The 17,672-nt window shown below is 37.6% G+C and overlaps 3 protein-coding genes across 6 annotated transcripts; 1 reads left to right on the forward strand and 2 right to left on the reverse strand.

The window, feature by feature from the left end:
* The first annotated feature begins 75 nt into the window (after positions 1-75).
* LOC105686466 (phosphomannomutase) lies at positions 76-2,406 on the forward strand. Of its 3 annotated transcripts, none has more exons than XM_012401327.3 (5): positions 76-217; positions 478-565; positions 764-958; positions 1,039-1,306; positions 1,393-2,406. In XM_012401327.3, the coding sequence occupies exons 2-5, from the start codon at positions 503-505 to the stop codon at positions 1,656-1,658; spliced, it is 792 nt and encodes a 263-aa protein (XP_012256750.2). In that variant the 5' UTR covers positions 76-217; positions 478-502; the 3' UTR covers positions 1,659-2,406. The 3 variants fall into 3 exon arrangements, with proteins under 3 accessions (XP_012256750.2, XP_012256749.2, XP_012256748.2); XM_012401326.3 differs by having other exon boundaries at positions 195-322; XM_012401325.3 differs by lacking the exon at positions 76-217 and adding an exon at positions 226-364.
* Positions 2,144-6,665, reverse strand: LOC105686465 (methylglutaconyl-CoA hydratase, mitochondrial). The gene is made up of 3 exons (XM_012401324.3): positions 6,491-6,665; positions 5,261-6,014; positions 2,144-3,635 (listed from the first exon to the last, which is right to left on the reverse strand). Exons 1-3 carry the CDS (start codon positions 6,648-6,650, stop codon positions 3,476-3,478), a joined length of 1,074 nt encoding a protein of 357 aa, XP_012256747.1. The 5' UTR covers positions 6,651-6,665; the 3' UTR covers positions 2,144-3,475.
* A 452-nt stretch (positions 6,666-7,117) lies between these two features.
* On the reverse strand, positions 7,118-17,580 carry LOC105686464 (germ cell nuclear acidic protein-like). Of its 2 annotated transcripts, none has more exons than XM_012401323.3 (7): positions 17,420-17,580; positions 16,186-16,505; positions 14,710-15,210; positions 9,361-9,689; positions 9,095-9,259; positions 8,584-8,877; positions 7,118-7,943 (listed from the first exon to the last, which is right to left on the reverse strand). In XM_012401323.3, the coding sequence occupies exons 2-7, from the start codon at positions 16,499-16,501 to the stop codon at positions 7,794-7,796; spliced, it is 1,755 nt and encodes a 584-aa protein (XP_012256746.2). In that variant the 5' UTR covers positions 16,502-16,505; positions 17,420-17,580; the 3' UTR covers positions 7,118-7,793. The 2 variants fall into 2 exon arrangements, with proteins under 2 accessions (XP_012256746.2, XP_012256745.2); XM_012401322.3 differs by having other exon boundaries at positions 14,950-15,210; positions 17,420-17,579.
* Between the last annotated feature and the right edge of the window lie 92 nt (positions 17,581-17,672).

Genomic DNA, 17,672 nt, shown 5'->3' on the forward strand with positions numbered 1-17,672 from the left:
GACGTTATAATTTAACACCTCACGCAGATACGACCTGATACGTATTGATAATAAGCCAAAATAACTTCAACGTGGAAGAGAACGGTTAAGTTAACCCCGCCAATAACCGCCTCTCTCCGTCAGTGATCCCGTTTTTTGTTTCCTTTTTATTCTCACTTTGTTAAGTGAAAGCTGACTAGTTCCAGTCTTCGAATTGAGCGCGCAAACCAAACAGACGGTACTGATGTTTTCGATCAATTTCTCCGTGTTTTTATATCAAGTTTTCTTTACCGAAGTCTGAAATTTTCTGACGAGGGTCACAGGTTATGTGCTATACATGGCGGTAGTATCAATATTGTTGTAAAATGAATCCAAGCTGTCTAAAGTAATTCGTTATTATTTATATCGACAGCGAATTTTAATGAAAGATCAGACCATACCACCTTTGTTGATTTTCTCTTATCATTGCTTACTTACATGAGTTTATCGCTTTTTCAGAAGATTGATACAACATTCCGTGGCTATGGCTAATAAAAAGATTATGTGCTTGTTTGATGTTGATGGAACGCTGACTGCATCTCGCCAGGTATGGTCTTCAGTCAAATTTCCCCCCTATCTTGTCAAATACATTGCAAGCAAGCTTTGTCTACAAAATTTTTATTTTACATAGCTACAATATCTTTGTAGAAAAAAATATCACTTTGCCTGTTGTTTGGGTTGAAAACTATCCAGCAAAATGCATCTTGTAAATTACTAGAATGATTACATTAGTCCGTCGCTATAGATAGTCAGACCTGATGTGGAAAAATTTTTGTTGGAAACGGTGCGGAAAGAATTTGACATCGGACTTGTTGGCGGTTCCGACTTTGCAAAAATATGTGAGCAAATGGGAGGTAACGACGTTGTCAACAGATTCAAGTACGTTTTTGCAGAAAATGGTCTGGTTGCTTTCCAAGACGGCAAGCGACTTATCACTGAGGTATGCAGTATATTCAATTGTATACTTATTTGCAACAACTACTTTGTTGTTCTCTAAAGCAACTTATAAATTCTCTTCAGTCTATTTTAGACGTTCTTGGAGAGGACCAGTTGCAGGAGATAATAAACTTTGCCTTGCGTTACATCGCCGACCTCAGAATACCTACAAAACGTGGTACTTTTATAGAATTCCGAACAGGCTTGATAAACATATCACCAATAGGTCGAAATTGTAGTAGAGAGGAGCGAATTCAGTTTGAAGAATATGACAAGGAGCACCAAATTAGGCGAAAATTTATCCAAGCCCTTAAGAAAGAGTTTCCAGACCTACCGCTCACAATGAGTATAGGTAATAATTGTGATGCCAGTCTTTCAAACTTGATTCACCATCTTCACCGGTTTCAGCTAATCTGTTGAATTTCAATTTATCTGCAGGTGGTCAGATATCTATAGATCTGTTTCCAAATGGATGGGACAAGACGTACTGTCTCAAATACATCCAAGGCTACGACGAGATCCACTTCTTCGGTGACCGGACAGAGGAAGGTGGTAACGACCATGAGATTTATGAGAGTGATCTAACAATTGGTCACCGTGTTACTAGTCCTGATGACACATTGAGGCAACTCAAGATTTTGATCGCTCTTGAGTACGAGAGGAAGACAAAGGGAGATCTTTCTTCTCCTGTGCAATTGCTGTAACAATTTGTAATTTAATGCTACTGAATTTCATGGATAATATTCGTGTAATTGTAATTACTCGTAATCTATGAGCTCGTAATTTCGAAAATACTATCCCATCTATCAAAGGATTAGTCGATGTAGTTCCACTGATTTAGTTGGGAGTTTTGCATCAGCAAGGTTCACCGCCGTATCAAAACCCCAATCGAGCTGGTGTATCAAAGCTCCTTCAAGGAAAATAGTTGAGATAACCAATTGGTCTTGAGAAAGTGTTGGACTAGTGTTAATTTTTAAGCTGATATATATAAATAACTATTTAAATATAATAAAAGTTGATGAAATACGTATTTTTCGATCAAGACATCTACCAACAGTTGATCGTAGATCAAAGGTTCAATTTGTTTGTACTGCTCAGCATGTCCCTACATGATAAATGCTCGATACATTTGTACCGCAGCTTGTTTTTTTACGGAGAATACGATGAAAAATCATTCGTACTACTGAAATTAATTATCAGAATTATTTTATTAAATCATAATGCTATCAAACAGTGTATATTTACAGTATTATTCCGTTCCTCGAAAAATAAATTTAAAACTCTGAATAACGAAACTACTTCTGGGAATAAAAAAGTTACTTTGCCTCGAATAGTACGGCGCGTTTAAAAATCGTATATGTATGTAGGTAACGTATGGGTGTACAGTTACAGTATTATAAAATGCCCGTTTCCCTTATTCCACTATGAATATGAAAACCTAAACTATAAGCTGTAAAAATAATGAAAGGTACGCAGTTATTATTCACATTCGTATCGACGCGTTATACGTCGCTCAGACTCACGTCTATTAATCTTTTCACCTCGCTCACAAAGCGACTATTGTATCATTATTAGTTCCACATATTATTATAAGTATCTTGACAAACACTTATATGGAACAACTAGAAATTTGGCTCATTCCGTATATCGCGAATGATTAAAATGAAGTATCATCATAATCGAAAGTGATTTATTTTGAAAGATTACGAGTACGGATTTAATCTATTGATGGATACTTCATTGGGATCCGCAATTCTACCAAATCAAATCAAATATTATCTCGTATCGGAATATTTTCAAAACATCAATGATTCACGTGAATGTGCAGACAGGCATCTGACATGATCACGAGCACTGATGCTGACGATTCGATTTCTATCATACAAATACTTCAAAACAAGAGATAACAATAATTTCTGCTGCAATATAAAAGTACAGAGAAAATTGCAATATTAACAAAGATATAGCAGATAAAAAGTTTAACATCGTGTAAAGAGATCTATAAAAACTTAAAAATATGTTACAAATTTTTTTGTTGCGAAACTTAATCGTAAAAAATAGAAAACATTTACGTGTATAAAAACTTTTCGTAATTTTACTCCCATTTTTCCCTTGAATATCTCATTGATCATCTCAACTTTTACGACATTCATATCGATATGAATTATGTGATGCTTTAACTTACATCTCAACGATCAGATAATTACTTTGAATCGATGGACAAACAAGCAGGGGTATGAATATGGATGGCGATGAAGGATGTCTGCTGCAGTCTGCATCTTGATTTTGCGTCAGAAACCACTGTCGTTATAAATTATTTTCAAATAAATATTCTCCCAATTAAATTCGTCTTAATTGTCTTCTCTGCATTGTGATTACTAATTTCTGACTCACGAAGACCAGTAATCATTCTTATGTTATTGAAATAATTGGTATTCCAGACTGCAGATCAAAACTATTTCCATTATCAAGAACCAGTGAACCACAGCTTGTTATAAACAGCGTGAAATAACACTTCGAATTAAATCCCTCTGTAAACAGGAACGCGCTTGGCTTTAAATGCAGCAAGTCCTTCTATACGATCTTCTGTATCCAGAAGTTGAGTATAACATTTTTTCTCAATTTCAAATCCATCTTCCAGTGGAACCTCAACGCCCTGACTTATCGCTACTTTGGCCAGTCTAGAAGGAGAATAAAAAAAAAAATTGCATCACATGATACATTCCCTCTAATAATATTTCAAGAATCGTTCAACCGCAAAATATTCTACGGAACAGATGATATTGATTATTTTGTTATTCAAATAAGTCCTGTTATAATTTTCACACACGGTCTCCTCTTTCATTTTTCAGATGATACAAGTGGCAATATGATTAAATGGTTTCGGCGACATGTCTCGTGCATTATAGTTGATGTTATCTGATGATGTAAAGAAAAGAAAAAAAAATCAAGTGAACAAGTAATGCAAACCAACATTGAGTGGGAGATAAGAGAAAAGTGTAATGTCTACTCAATACATAACGACTTCAATTTTTCGAAACTCACGTGTGCAATAGGTCTAAGTCAACTAATATTACAGGAACGAGTCACGTGTTTTATTTGTGATAACAGAGCAGATAAGAAGCCAAACTATGTACGAGTTAAATCTGGTAAAATAATTTACTGCTGATTTGACTAAATTCGAACATTTTTTTTTCGCATGTGTGGCCTTTGAACGTATAACAAACATAAAAATGCTGCGCAAACTAATCAACGGAAAATCACCAATGACGTTCATTCGATTAAATCAATATTATCAGTTCATCAATTTTGTAAAACAATAGGCTTAATTTTTCGTATATCAATTTTCCTAAAAGTTAGCATAGAAAAATTATAAAACCAGAGAGAAAGCGGACGTTTTCTATCAATTAAATCTACCTACTATGTCGCAAGATGAGTGGTAGTAAGCAGCTGGCATAATATTACCGATTACATAATGTTATCTCTCTTGAATTGCCCTTGAGTAACCTTTTACCAACACATATATGCAAGTTCGACGCAGGAAATGAAGCTTCGGATGTTTCACCATGCTACTGTGGATCCCAATCAAAGTTACGATTGAGAAAAACAGAGTGCCAGATATGATTAAATTGAAATATCGATACACATTGATGCTGGATGAAAAAATACAGAGTAATCAAAGAAAGGAGGACGAGATAACAGTGCGAAATGATGGAAGATTCCTAAAAGTCAGTGAAGTTGTATAGATTTATGATTAGCCCGATATGTGCAGCAATGGAAATTCAGAGATGTTTATCGTTTTCGAAAATAAACTTCTAGTAAGGGTAGACGTTATCAAATCGATTATCGACATTTTTAACAAAAGTGTAAATAAAAACAACAAAATAGATACCAGAGCTGATAGTTCATGACAGATAAGAGGGTAAGCGTAGTTAACAGAACAGTACAGATATCCATTTTTTTAAACTGTAGGCAACACTCTTTGATGGAGGAACTGCACATGTATACCAAGAGAAGTGAGCACTAAAAGGCAAAGGTCATGCATTACCATAAGAGCCATAAACACAGAGCATCACCAGACCGATGACGAGCTACGCAAATAAATTAACATGCAAAATTGTGCGGTCAGAAATATACTAAATTAACATTCACTTCATAATGAAAATTCCACAACAATAGAATCTATGAATATACTTTGCAGTTGTTACTTGCACACGAATAAACGGATCCTACCAACTTGCATACATCAAGTGTCATAAATGCGTGTAAATTTTTTTAGATCAAGTTAAAAATTAAAGTCATTTACCTGACGCCGATTGGTCCATTGGGCAAAATTTCTCTTGCTATCGATAGGGCGGCTTGATAAGCGGCGTCTCCATCCCTATTTTGAGGTAGAACATGGTTGACGATTCCAAGCCTTCCAGCCTGTTCTCCATCAAGAATTTTTCCAGTGAAAATAAGCTCCTTAGCTATTGCAGGTCCCACTATCCTAGGGAGTCTTTGCGTGCCTCCAGCTCCAGGGATGATTGCTAGTTTGGTTTCGACAAGTCCCATCTTGGCCTCACTTGCTGCGGTTCTAATATCTGAGGCTAATGCCAACTCAAGGCCACCTCCGAGGGCGACTCCATCAATTGCAGTTATTACAGGTGTTGGAAGGGACTCGACAGTATTCATGAGCTTTCTTAAAGAAGTAACAAATTCTGTTACCTCTTTAGGATCCATCGAGGCTCGTTCTGTGAGATCAGCACCAGCACAAAATACCTTGGGCACCATACTCCGTACAATGACTGTTCTAATGTTGTTGTCCGCCTTGATAGTTGCGAGGGATTCATAAAATTGTGCAACTAAACTCTTACCCAATGCGTTTTTGCTTTCGGGTCGATTGAGACCAAGAACAGCGATGCCATTGTCCTTTCCGTCAAGATATTTGATGACAATTTCTCTGGACTCATCTTTCGGATTTAATTGTAGATTCGTGGATAATTTCCTTACGGCAATTGCCGTAAAATTATAAAGAGATGGTGCAGCCTTGAGAGTGGATACTAGAGCGACCATGATTTCTGGCGAATAGAGTCAGCAGTTATTTTATACGATTTAATATAGCGTTGCGCGTAAGCAAGAAAAAACGAAAAAAGTATATTAAATGAAAAGCAACGGCTCGTGCCGAACGAGATGAGCAACAAGTGAGAAGTAATATCAACGACCAACTTGTTGCTTAGATGGAGTCGCGGGCGCAACTGACTAGCCAAGAGTAAAATTTTTAATTTCGATACGCAGCGGCTGCGGCAGCAAAGGCAGTAATCAACATACACCTATACATACGTAGATGAATGTTGTACACCTATACGCCTCAGTAAATGCGAAACAATATTCCTTCATATTTATTGCAACAAGGTAAACGCTGTGCGGCGTAGGTATTCCTTGGCTTCTTTATACTAATTGCAAGATCAAACCGGCCTTTGCGTATTTACGATACAGACTCCAAAAAGCTGCGCTTTTGATAATCGACAACGGATTTTATCAAAGTAATAGTTACCGTCAGTTTCGTTTCGGGTATTTCGAAAGTTTTTCTTCACGTGACAGGTTGTTCGCTGTTCTAAATTCCCACTTGAAATGCGTATATTTCGTTCGACGTTCGGCGCTCCTCGTATGTTTACTTCAATCGTTACCATCAATTTCTGTAGGGGCGCTGACATAGCCTTTTACTTTTGCCCTTTAATTTTTTCCGGTAGGCATTTGTTGCCATCGATTTAAATAATTACTATGCGACGATATTCAAATTGTAGATAATCCAATTCGAATCGCACTCGCCAATAGAATTACCTCCAGAGATTCCGAATAAGTTAAATTCTTTACGGAAGTTAAAGCTACTTCATATCAGACAAGCAATTACGCACATTGTGGAAATAGCGATTTAAAATCATGACGTCATTAACATAGTATAAAATGTTCGCATTAAAACAACGGAATTAAATGATCAAATTATCTGTAGTTTTATCTGCAGGTTTCACGATTATAATTGGGGAAATACATCTTGTTTTGTTAGATTATAATTTCCATGAAGTTTCGATGAATCTTTTTCCCGTTCTTCATACGGATAATTTTATCAATAGTAAATACAGCAGTATCTTTCCAGTCATAATAAATTCGTTGCAAATGATCATTAAAAGAGAAATAATTTTTATTTCACATATATTATTCTCACTGTGATCACTGCCTGTTTATTTACATGCAATGAGTATCAATAAAAATAATGAAGTAACAAGAATGGATGGATAATAAATATGTTAGTATGCAGTTGTGGATGATTTCAAGTTTCGGTTAAGAGTCCTTATAATAAATTACTAAACGAAACGAAATCGAATTATTGAATAAATACCCAAACATACGAAAAACCACGGCGTTTTGCAGCTGCTCATTATATTATAAATAAACGTATCCTTTAAAACTATAGATAATATTCAATTATATCGTCCTCATACCGCCGTTTCAAATAAATATTCTTAAGCTCCTCCTACATTGATTATAAATATTTAAGCTGACTATACCGCTCAGTACTGATCAGAATTTCTAGAGAAAATAGAAATATAATCTATATCATAAAATATGGCAGGATCAGTGTATACGATAATCGAGCTCTGTAGAAATAAGGTGAGATGTTTACATTATACGTATGCAATGATCGAATGAGCAAATAAAAACGAAGAAAAGAAAACGACTAATTTTTGGAAAATTTTCTTTCTATCCTATAAAATCGTCAAGCATTCTTTCATTTCTCGTTCCATTTCCTCAACTCCATCTGACACATACAGTAACCGAAAAGATTTTCTGCCGTGTAATTAAGCAGCTCTTACAGCAGTCGGTGGTGGACGTAGCATGGACTTGGTAGCCGATGATAGTTTTTGTGATACAACATGTGCGATATGTGAAGATCTTTTCCAAACGAATTCACGGGTTCGGTCATGGTCATCGGCGCTCTCGATGCGTACCTGCGAATAATAGTATAATATTACATATTCCTGATACGATTTCTTCTCCTAATTTTCATCCTTATCTGTTTTGTCCTTTCTGTATAGGATTTCTCTCTATTTCGCTCTTTTTGTTTCAATTTTTTGTCGTTATGTAACACCAGTAATTATATATACATAGATACATCAATAATATCCGCTGTACTACGCATTTCATCGCTAGCCAGCATCCGTGAACGAGGACCAGTGAAAGGAATAACGATGTTACACATCCAAACGCGTACGTCGTATACGTGTGTGTTTCTTTTTTCTTTTACTTTTTTTAAATCTCATTTGCATTGTTAAACTCGATCTCCCTGGTGGTCCGCACGTACCTATGTATACGTTTTACAATTAGATAGCAACGAACGCGTCATTGAAACGTTTATAGCTGGCCTTGAGATTGGAGTCGAGTAGACCGATTAAAGTCAAACTGAATCATGCTTAGATGCAGATTGTTTCACTGGACGCTACTATCCTTGGTTGTCTCGAATAGTTTTTCAGACAATTAAAAGAGTCGGCTTGTTTGGTATAATCTTCCTTACCGATTGATCTATCTTCTGATTGAGAATGAGAGGAAGGTGATTTATACCGTTCCATAATTATATGATAAAAGTTTTACCTGTTTTGGTTGTAGAACACGAATAGAGTGCAGAGTAGCAGCACCACCATGAAGAACTCTGAGATTCAATTTTCCCGACATTTCCGCGGTTGTTGCGGTTGCACTCCTCAGTTCCTTTTTACCGGACCTTCCGAATTCTTTTTCAACCTTAAGAGTGAGGGGACCCAACGAAAATTTCGTCCTTACCGTAGTGTGATCGCTCATCATGTTAACGGAAACGTCACCAACTCGTTGTAGGGATGATAATCCATACAGAGTAGCTTTGGCTTTCGGTTTACTCTTCGAAGCTTTAGTCTGTAAGTGAAAAAAAAATTAATAAATCGGCAGGGATCGACATGACGAGAAATCGGTAAAGTCGCCACCCAAGCTGGTCAGTCTATCGATCTTCATAGATCATCGATCACCTCTCACCGACTGTAAGTATACGTTGGTAAAAAAGATGCAGGCTATCGGAGAATTGAGGCTCGAGAAAATCTCATCGCAGCGACTTGATATTATTTGTATGTTGTACCTTGTTTTTCTTGGTCGAAGATTTCCTCTTATTTTTTTTATTGCTACCAGTTGCAGTAGCTCTACTCGCCACTCGATTTGTAGGCAGAGCATTCTGCGTAGATGCAGAAGCTAGGTCTTTGAGGGTCGTGGTTTCAACCTCGGCAGGATTCCTGATATCCTCAGTCTGTAGAATAGTAAAAATGATGAAAATTGCATAATCGCGATCGATCCTAACTACAAGGAATCGATCAAATCGCAGCAACATTTAATCTTAGGAGATTTTACCTTCATCGGCGTAGATGATTCTAATTTATTGCTGATCAAACTGCTGTTTGCAGAATTCGCGTTGTTATTCGCGGTTGAAGGAGCACTTTTTTCGGTACCTCTGTCATCGCTCTTCTTCGTCGAGTTCTTCGTACCTTTTTTGCCTTTTCCCTTAGACTTCTTCTTGCTTGACTTTGAATTAGCATTGGGATTCGTCAGTTTTACGGTCACAGGGTTGTAGTTGGTACGAAGAATTTTGTTAATGCGTCCCAAGATATTGTCGACGAAACGGTTATACTTGGCGATGTAAATCGCTGGCACGTGGTTACTCGATGTGGTCGACATCGCGCCTGTAATCGTCAAATTAATTAGTCATTCATTCATCCGTTGATTGTTTTATCAGAGTGCCGCAGGGCACGAAATTTGCGTTTCTGAAATCATCGAGCAAGTTTTTGCGGCATAAAGTAGTAAGAAAAAATGATAATTCACTGTCACTCGGAACCACCAGGACCTGGAGTTTGGAAAAAAAGCAACGGTTAATTTCCTGGCTAATTGAAATGTCAGGCGTTAGAGTGGCCTTCAAATGATGCCAGAAATGAAATCCATCTGCAAAAACAGTCGTAGATAAATGGCGCAACGAAAGTGAGAACCGTTAAATGAATCAAGTCTTGTGTATCAACATCTGTCTGCAGCAGCTTGGACAGAAGTTCAAGATCTTTATCGGCTAAATCGATTCGCTCGTATCACGTGGTTCGAAAATCTTCTAATTACACTTCAGAACTGTTTGGAATATACGTATTATGTACACAGCAAACATTATTATTAAATTCTCTTTATGAAGAGCAGTTGAGACAATAATGCCCCCACATTACCATCTACATATATATTTTCAGGATGGCGCGATAAGTTCCACGTTATGATTGATTATAATATGAATAGGAAATAAATGAATTGGAAAAGAGCAAATCGACGATTATTTACAGTTATCACGAAGACTCTGCAACAAGACCGTTTTTGAAAAGTTTGTCGGGTTTCTTGTCACGTAAGATATGCATGGAAAATAAACACTAAATTGGCAGTTCTGTCTGATGTCGCGTAAATAAATGATTTCGGGCAAGATAACGGACCGTAAAAAATTTGCATGAAGTTTAACAGAAAAAGCAAATATATACGGAATTCAAAATATACATCTTAACGATAATTGATTCTACATTCGAAAAGCACTGCATGAAAAAATACCGCCGTCTTTGAGATGAATTTATGTGACCTGTTCCTCTTTCTTTGACAAAATTCGATTGAAATTCTTGAGTTTCAGTCACGCGATTTGAACGATTTGAATTTTCATCTTTGATCCAAGTTTGCGCTTTCGCGATCTGCTTGGCAAAAATAATTGAGGCGCATGGAATTTCAATTTTCGATTTCCGGGCTGGCGCGGTTGGCCCCTGAGCAAAATATGAAGTGGCTGAGGAAGTGAGAATAGAGGTCAAGTGTACGGCCACAGTAGGCCTACTTATCGAAGAGGACAACAATGTTAACGGTATAACCAGTTCGACGAACGCTTCACCAAACTGGTCCCAAACCGGGTCACCGCAGACTCTCATCTTAGGAACATCCGTTCGCCTACTGATCAAGGCGATGCAATGGTCGTCGTCGAACCTCCGAACGGGTTCCAATAAGTCTTGATTCGAAACTCTTTCCATTTGAGAACCAACAAGTGTCAACAATTTTCATTTCTCAATGGAAATTGTAGAAAATCCGAGTTGGCCCTTCGACGCCAAAGTATAGATTGAAAATCGCCCTGTTTACACATTCACAAAATTTCAATATAATCAAGATTTGAAAAAAAAAAATTCACTCAACTTTGAACAATTTTACATGATAAATGCGATATGATGTTGAAATTTTAGCAAGTTCTGGTTGTAAGTTTGGTAATGAGCCTACGGAAATTATATTGAGTTTTTCAGTTGGACGAAGAGGGCCATTGTATCGCCTTAAATTCTTAATATCGATAATGAGGTGGTGCGTTTATTCCAAATATTTCGAATAAACACCCTCTGACAATGCCATTCTCAAGGTCGAATGAAATCCGCAAACAACAGTGGTTTCGATCTAACAACTAGCTAACAAGTTACCGAATCTAGACTTCTGGGGGGGCGGAACAAATTGCGCGTTTCCGATCTTGAAATCAATTTCACGAAAGAAATAAGAAATTGAATCGTTCTTCGGAAGAGCATAGCCCCGGTAAATCAATGGGTGCAAATGTTGGTGGCGAATGGAATTTGTGGCAGTGGGTCATGGCCGCGCCCTGAAGAACTTGAGCCTGAGGCGCGAGGCGAATCAACAGCAGCAACGGGAAGGTCGTCGACCTCTTTCCCCAGAAACTCTACCACTTATTATATCGTGTCCTATCCCGGAAGGTGCATCAGGTGGGTGAAAGCCGAAAAAAGAAAAAAATGAAACTTTAAAAAACGCCCCCCATCCGATCAGGCTACTCCACGCCGAATCGCATCGGATCTGTTCATCCTTCATCATTTTTTCTGTCGAACAGATTTGAAATGGTTATTTTCGTTGTATTTTATCCCATTTGGTCATGGAAAGTTCGAAGTGACAGTGAGCACGATAAACCTAATTTTGTAATATCTTTGTTTTCAATCTATGGAAAGAATTCCAAACATGAATTTTGGCTTTCAAAACTATTTCAAATATTTTTTTCGTTCTACGTGTCGTTGAATATGTTCAAATCTAGTGAATACATATTTCGGATTTCCGATAGAACGATAATTTTCAAATGAAATAAAGCGAAAATCATTCTACTCCAAGCATCGAAACATCTACTGTTCAGATAGTAATAATGAAATAAAAAGAGCGTAATTGAATTACTACAAGGAATTAACAGTGCCGGGGAATCGGGTAAGAATCTACCTACGTATGGGTCGACAATTATAGTATAGGTATCTAGAAGGATATCGGTGCTAAACGTGCAGTCTAATTTGGTTTCTTTCAAACAAACCCAACCACTACAACTACTAAGTCCACCTCGTTAAAACTCAGTCTGATTACAAATACATAGTATATCGTTCCAAAGGAAAGAAAAATAAATGTAAAGTCGAAAATATTAGGTAGCTGTATAAAGTGATGGCAGTTTCAGTCGGGTCACCATGTGTATAAGTATTATACATATGTGTGTTCGATTAGCCAGTAAACTCAAAAGTTTATAAATCTACTTGGTTGTTATTTTCAACACAACTACTTTTCAAATTTTACTATTACTTGCTTACTACTTGCTTGCTCTCGTTATTGTCAGTAATCTAATAATTACTTTAGTAATTTTGTTAATGTGCTAATTGAATGAGATAGAAAGTAGAATAATATTTGTCTATCAATTTTTTTAGTCTACGATTATTAGTAGAAGAAAAAAAATTTGCGACTTGTGATTTTCGACTAAATCAGTTGAATTCGCAGATTTTTTTTCATTCTATTTCTTTACAAGAATGCAATTGAAAATCCAAAGCGTTATTATTGTTGAAAAATAGGAGTGGCAATTAAGAGAAATTGCGTCCTATAGTTGTAATTGAAATAATCGAATAAAAATGTGCGTGATTATTTTTACTGTCACTGCAGGCAGCAAATGATCGATTATACATAATTAGCCGGATAAAATTTGGATGAACGAACTCTCAAAATTATAAAAAAAAGATTAACGATCGTTAACGGATTATCCATTGCGGGTGTGTTAAATTTAATTAAGTGAAATTATCGAGCTCAGGCAAATTTTCTGCATTAAAATGTTAGGTGGGCAACGCGTCACGTTGATTAATTAGGTTTTTAACTGCATTATCTATCGATAAAAATTAAATGGAAAAAAAATTACCAAAATTAAGTGCGAGAAGTATTCATTAAAGTGATGCGAAGTGAGTGGTCGTCGATTCGGGTCTGTTTTTCAGTTGGGTGGTTGAGTTTATAATTTGTCTTTGGTCTGGTGTTTTAGCTTTTTCACCTGTTCGTTTAGCACCACGTGCAGTACAACGGATGAATAAACAAATAAATAAATAAATAAATAAATAGTCAGAACACAATTATTTTTTTTTTTTTTGTAAAAATAATAAATTATCTATATTTTAATATAAATTATATAAATCATTCAAATGAAATAGCGTCTCTGTACAATAAATATATGTAGTATGTTTTTTTTGTTGTTGTTTTATCTAGACGGTAGGTACGTCGATAAATTATACATATATAATAAATAAATACAATTTGAAAATGCGTATGTGGTTGTTGGGCGTCTTTCATTTCCTTGATATTGAGATGTATGTATAAACAGCAACAATGATGATAATAATCGTATTCGTCTGTATTATGTTCACAAAAATTGATAAAAGTGTATAACGTACGCATGAAGACGTGACGGCGTTACCAGCCCTACACATTTTAATGCTGCCATTAATTTCGAATTGCAATTTCGCTTTTTTTCTCATTTAAACTCTTTAGTGTATGAATGTAATGAATAGTATAGCAGAGCGACATTGCCTTTCAACAGCATAAGATTTATGCAGCTATACTTGAAAGAATAATATTATTCTTCCCGCGATTGGTTATATTTATTTACACGATATAATGAAATTGTGTAAATGGCATTAACGAAATTATTTAAGACCGATTAATAAAAAGCAGACGAAAAATTAGGCCATTGAATAAATAATCTTTCGAAAAAAAAAAAACACATTCTCACGTTGATGAAGAGTTGATATTAAATTAAATAAATAAATACTAATAATGTATAGTCCAGAAGCTGGTGCTTCGTCTTTCATTTTTATGTTATTTTTTTTTCATTTATGAGCACCAACGACAGCAACAACAATAGCAGCAGTAGCAGCAGCAGCACCACCAGCAAGAATTTCAGGAAGTAAAGATTTCTTTTTTCTATAAAACCCACTTTTGTGTTCGCATGTGTGTGTGTGTTTTATGTAGATGTGATCGAAATGTGTCTGCATCTACATGCATGTCTCTTCTATTCCTATCAAATGTTTGTCGGACGAGGTGTCACGCGAACAAATCATCGTCTACGAACAGACGTTGCATTTCTCAGTTTTCGAAAAATTCTTTCGCATTAGTGCGATGTCAAACGAATATTTTGAAAACGACGACAGATCAACTGTGAAACAACGGAGACAATCAAATCAAAAATTAATTGTTTTTCCTTCGCAAAAATTGCCGATGGGGTGTCACGAGTGCTTCTGAAAGAGTGTTCGCTTTGCCTGTGTAATTTGAATCTATACAACATCTGGATTCAAATATCGAATGTAATAGTTGTTGCGATTATATAGAGTTTTGTGTGGGTGTGCTAGTGGTGGTTGGCCTTGGACTCACGTGCTCGCCTGGCCTCGGTGAGGTCTGGTATATCATCATCGTCGTCGTCGTCGTCATCGTCATCGTCAGTAGCGTCATCATCGTCATCGTCTTCGTCTACGATGCCTTCTTCGAGGCCTAATTCATCGTCGTCGTCGTCATCGTCATCGTCATCGTCACTTTCCGCGTTTCCCTCCGCTACGGCAACGGGTGAGGCGACGACTGCCGGAACATCGGCAGCTAATGGGACCGATTGTGCACCTTCTTCATTTGCTTCGACGATACTGCTCGCCGCTTGTTCATCGGCAGCCTCCTCGTCGAATTCTTCGTTCTCAGAGCCATTTGATCCGGCTTCTTCGACCGCAGCGTTCAAGTCTTCAACGACAGCAGGAGGGACAAATGGCTGGATAGGTTGAGCGATCGGATTTGCCGATAGAGTTTGAACCGGGTTTGCTGCTGCGATGGGATCCGCAGCCGCAGAGCTAGGCTGGTCGTCGTCATCGTCGTCGTCATCTTCTTCACCTGCGAATTAGAAATACGGTCGGAATGGCTCGGGATCAGTTGCTATAAAAAAAAAAATAAAATAAATAATGGAACAAAAAGAAGAAACAAAAACGGTATATCTTCTATAGGCAATCTGATCGATGCATGTAATATGTCATCGGTTAATGCATCGATGGTAATCGGATAAGGCTCATTGTAAAAAACAGGAAATTATTCGTGTTTTTTGAAAGGCATTCAATAAGCAGATGACAATGGGTCATTTTGGGGTGGTAAATAGTGCGGATCGAATACACTTGACTATATCTAGAAATAAAACATACGTGAGAATCAATCTGAAAATCGATCTCTCATTATTGCAACAAATGATTTTTCCAGTTATTCGTGTCATTAAATATACGCGAAGATGATCGATATGAAATTCGAACACCTCAAATCTTGAGAGAATTGAGACCAATGTAGAACAAAATTCAATGTAGAAACAATCATAAGAATACAAAATAAAGGAGGCATACGTGTATGTTATGGAAATTATCAATTTCCTGGTGAATCGTTTCTGATGTTCTCTGTGAATTGATATTGATTCCTCAAAAGATCCGCGTGTGCGTGATATATTGAACTCAAAGGATTGATCGGTCGTGTGTCCGGTGTGAATATAATGTGGCTTGCGTAGACTATGTTAATTATTCCGGTGCAAAGCTCGCGGTCGACGCAGCGAGTATTTACCGTTACATACGTGTTACATACACGCGTATCGAGACCAGTTCAGCGGTTGAACCGCCACACTATACATATGATTCCTCATTCCACTTTGGAGGCCGGCAATCACTTGGCTAGACTAACGGTTAGCGAAATACAGCATACATACATGCTACACCATATTCGACAGCTTCGATTCACACTCGACGGATCGCCATTTCTACATCGTAAAATAGTCCACACGACGTGAAAAAAAGAAAGTTTTATGAAAAAGAAAAGAAATAATAAATCACTCACCTGTAATGATATCCTCGAAGAAACGGAAGATGTCATCTTCTTCGTCGTCGTCATCATCATCGTCGTCGTCGTCGTCATCATCGTCGTCGTCGTCGTCAACGATTCCGTCATCGATGCCTAAAATATCATCCCCGTCGTCGTCGTCGTCGTCGTCGTCATCGTCGTCATCTGCAGCGACTGGAGAAGGTGCGGCTTGTCTTCCAACGACCTTTGATTCGACCCCAGCAGAGTCAGTTGCCGTAGATTTTGGCAGGGGCGACGCAAATCCCCCTAATGCCAAGCAGCACAATACTGCTAACACTATCACTAACTTCATGACTCTGAAATTCAAAATATATGCCCTCATTTATTCGTTCATTTCGTATACAGGGTATGAAAACGTTGCAAAGTGATAGAAAGCAGTTTTTAGTACTTCCGGTACATGCAAACTGAGCCACGAGTATTATCATAGGTGATCATCATCTCCCGACACTGCGAAACATGTAAATTTATGAGGTGCGCTTTATTTATCCCGTCTTTTAACACTGCCGAAAATGAAAAATTTCATCGAGACGTTTGCGAATTCGCAGCCGAAGAATATCGCTCGCTGATCCAGAAGTCCATTTCAACAGAGCTTTCGATTTTGGAGTTGAATTAGAAGGCGGCAAATAAAACGCTTCCTCACATTCAAGTTTTTTGGTGAAAAAGCGAAAAGCTAGTTAACTAGATGGCAAATGAATTTCCCTTTAACTGAATAACAGTATTAATTTCGGGAAGAATATTATGACTCATGTAACACAGAAAACACTGCAGATTGATGCAATATCCTTTTACACAAAGCTCGGTCTCGAAACACAGTGTAAAAAAAAAAAGAAACCGAAAAGAATAGGAAAGAAAATTGTGAACGGTCTTTTTCACCAGGCGATGAGTAGATTAAAACTATGCCATTGGATTCCGAATCCCAAATCACAGCACAGAAAAAAATGGTAACATTGCGTTTATAATTTTTCAGTCCATTTTGCAAAATTGTCTTGGTGATCGATCCGGTGTATCGTGAACAGTACGCATCACTAGAGTTCATGTGATTTTCACCCTAAACTCGTCTAAACTCATCCTGAAGAAAATGTTTTTCGAAATTTGAACGCCACACTTCCGGAAGTCTCGTTGTTGCGGTTGATACTATTCGCCGCGATGATTTTTCACATGTTTGGGGGTTTTTTTTTTTCACTGTGTATGCAGTCATCACGAAACTCACCTCTGGTTTCGTCTGGCCGATTCGAATGGGTTTTCGATTTTCGTTTCTTCGTTCCCTGCGGTTTCGTTGACTGCAGATCCGCACGGCGGGGTTTCCGGTTGTGGTCGTGCAGCGTGGTTCTACCTCGCGAGAAGCTCACTCTATGAAACAGACGCAGCGTCAACTACAGACCCTTTTATACCGGGTCCGGTTTCCTCCACCATCCCAATCCAGTCCCATCCTCGACAACGACGACGACGACGTTCGGTAGAAG

Source organism: Athalia rosae, chromosome 3 (genome assembly GCF_917208135.1).
Source record: "Athalia rosae chromosome 3, iyAthRosa1.1, whole genome shotgun sequence".
NCBI lineage: Eukaryota > Metazoa > Arthropoda > Insecta > Hymenoptera > Athaliidae > Athalia > Athalia rosae.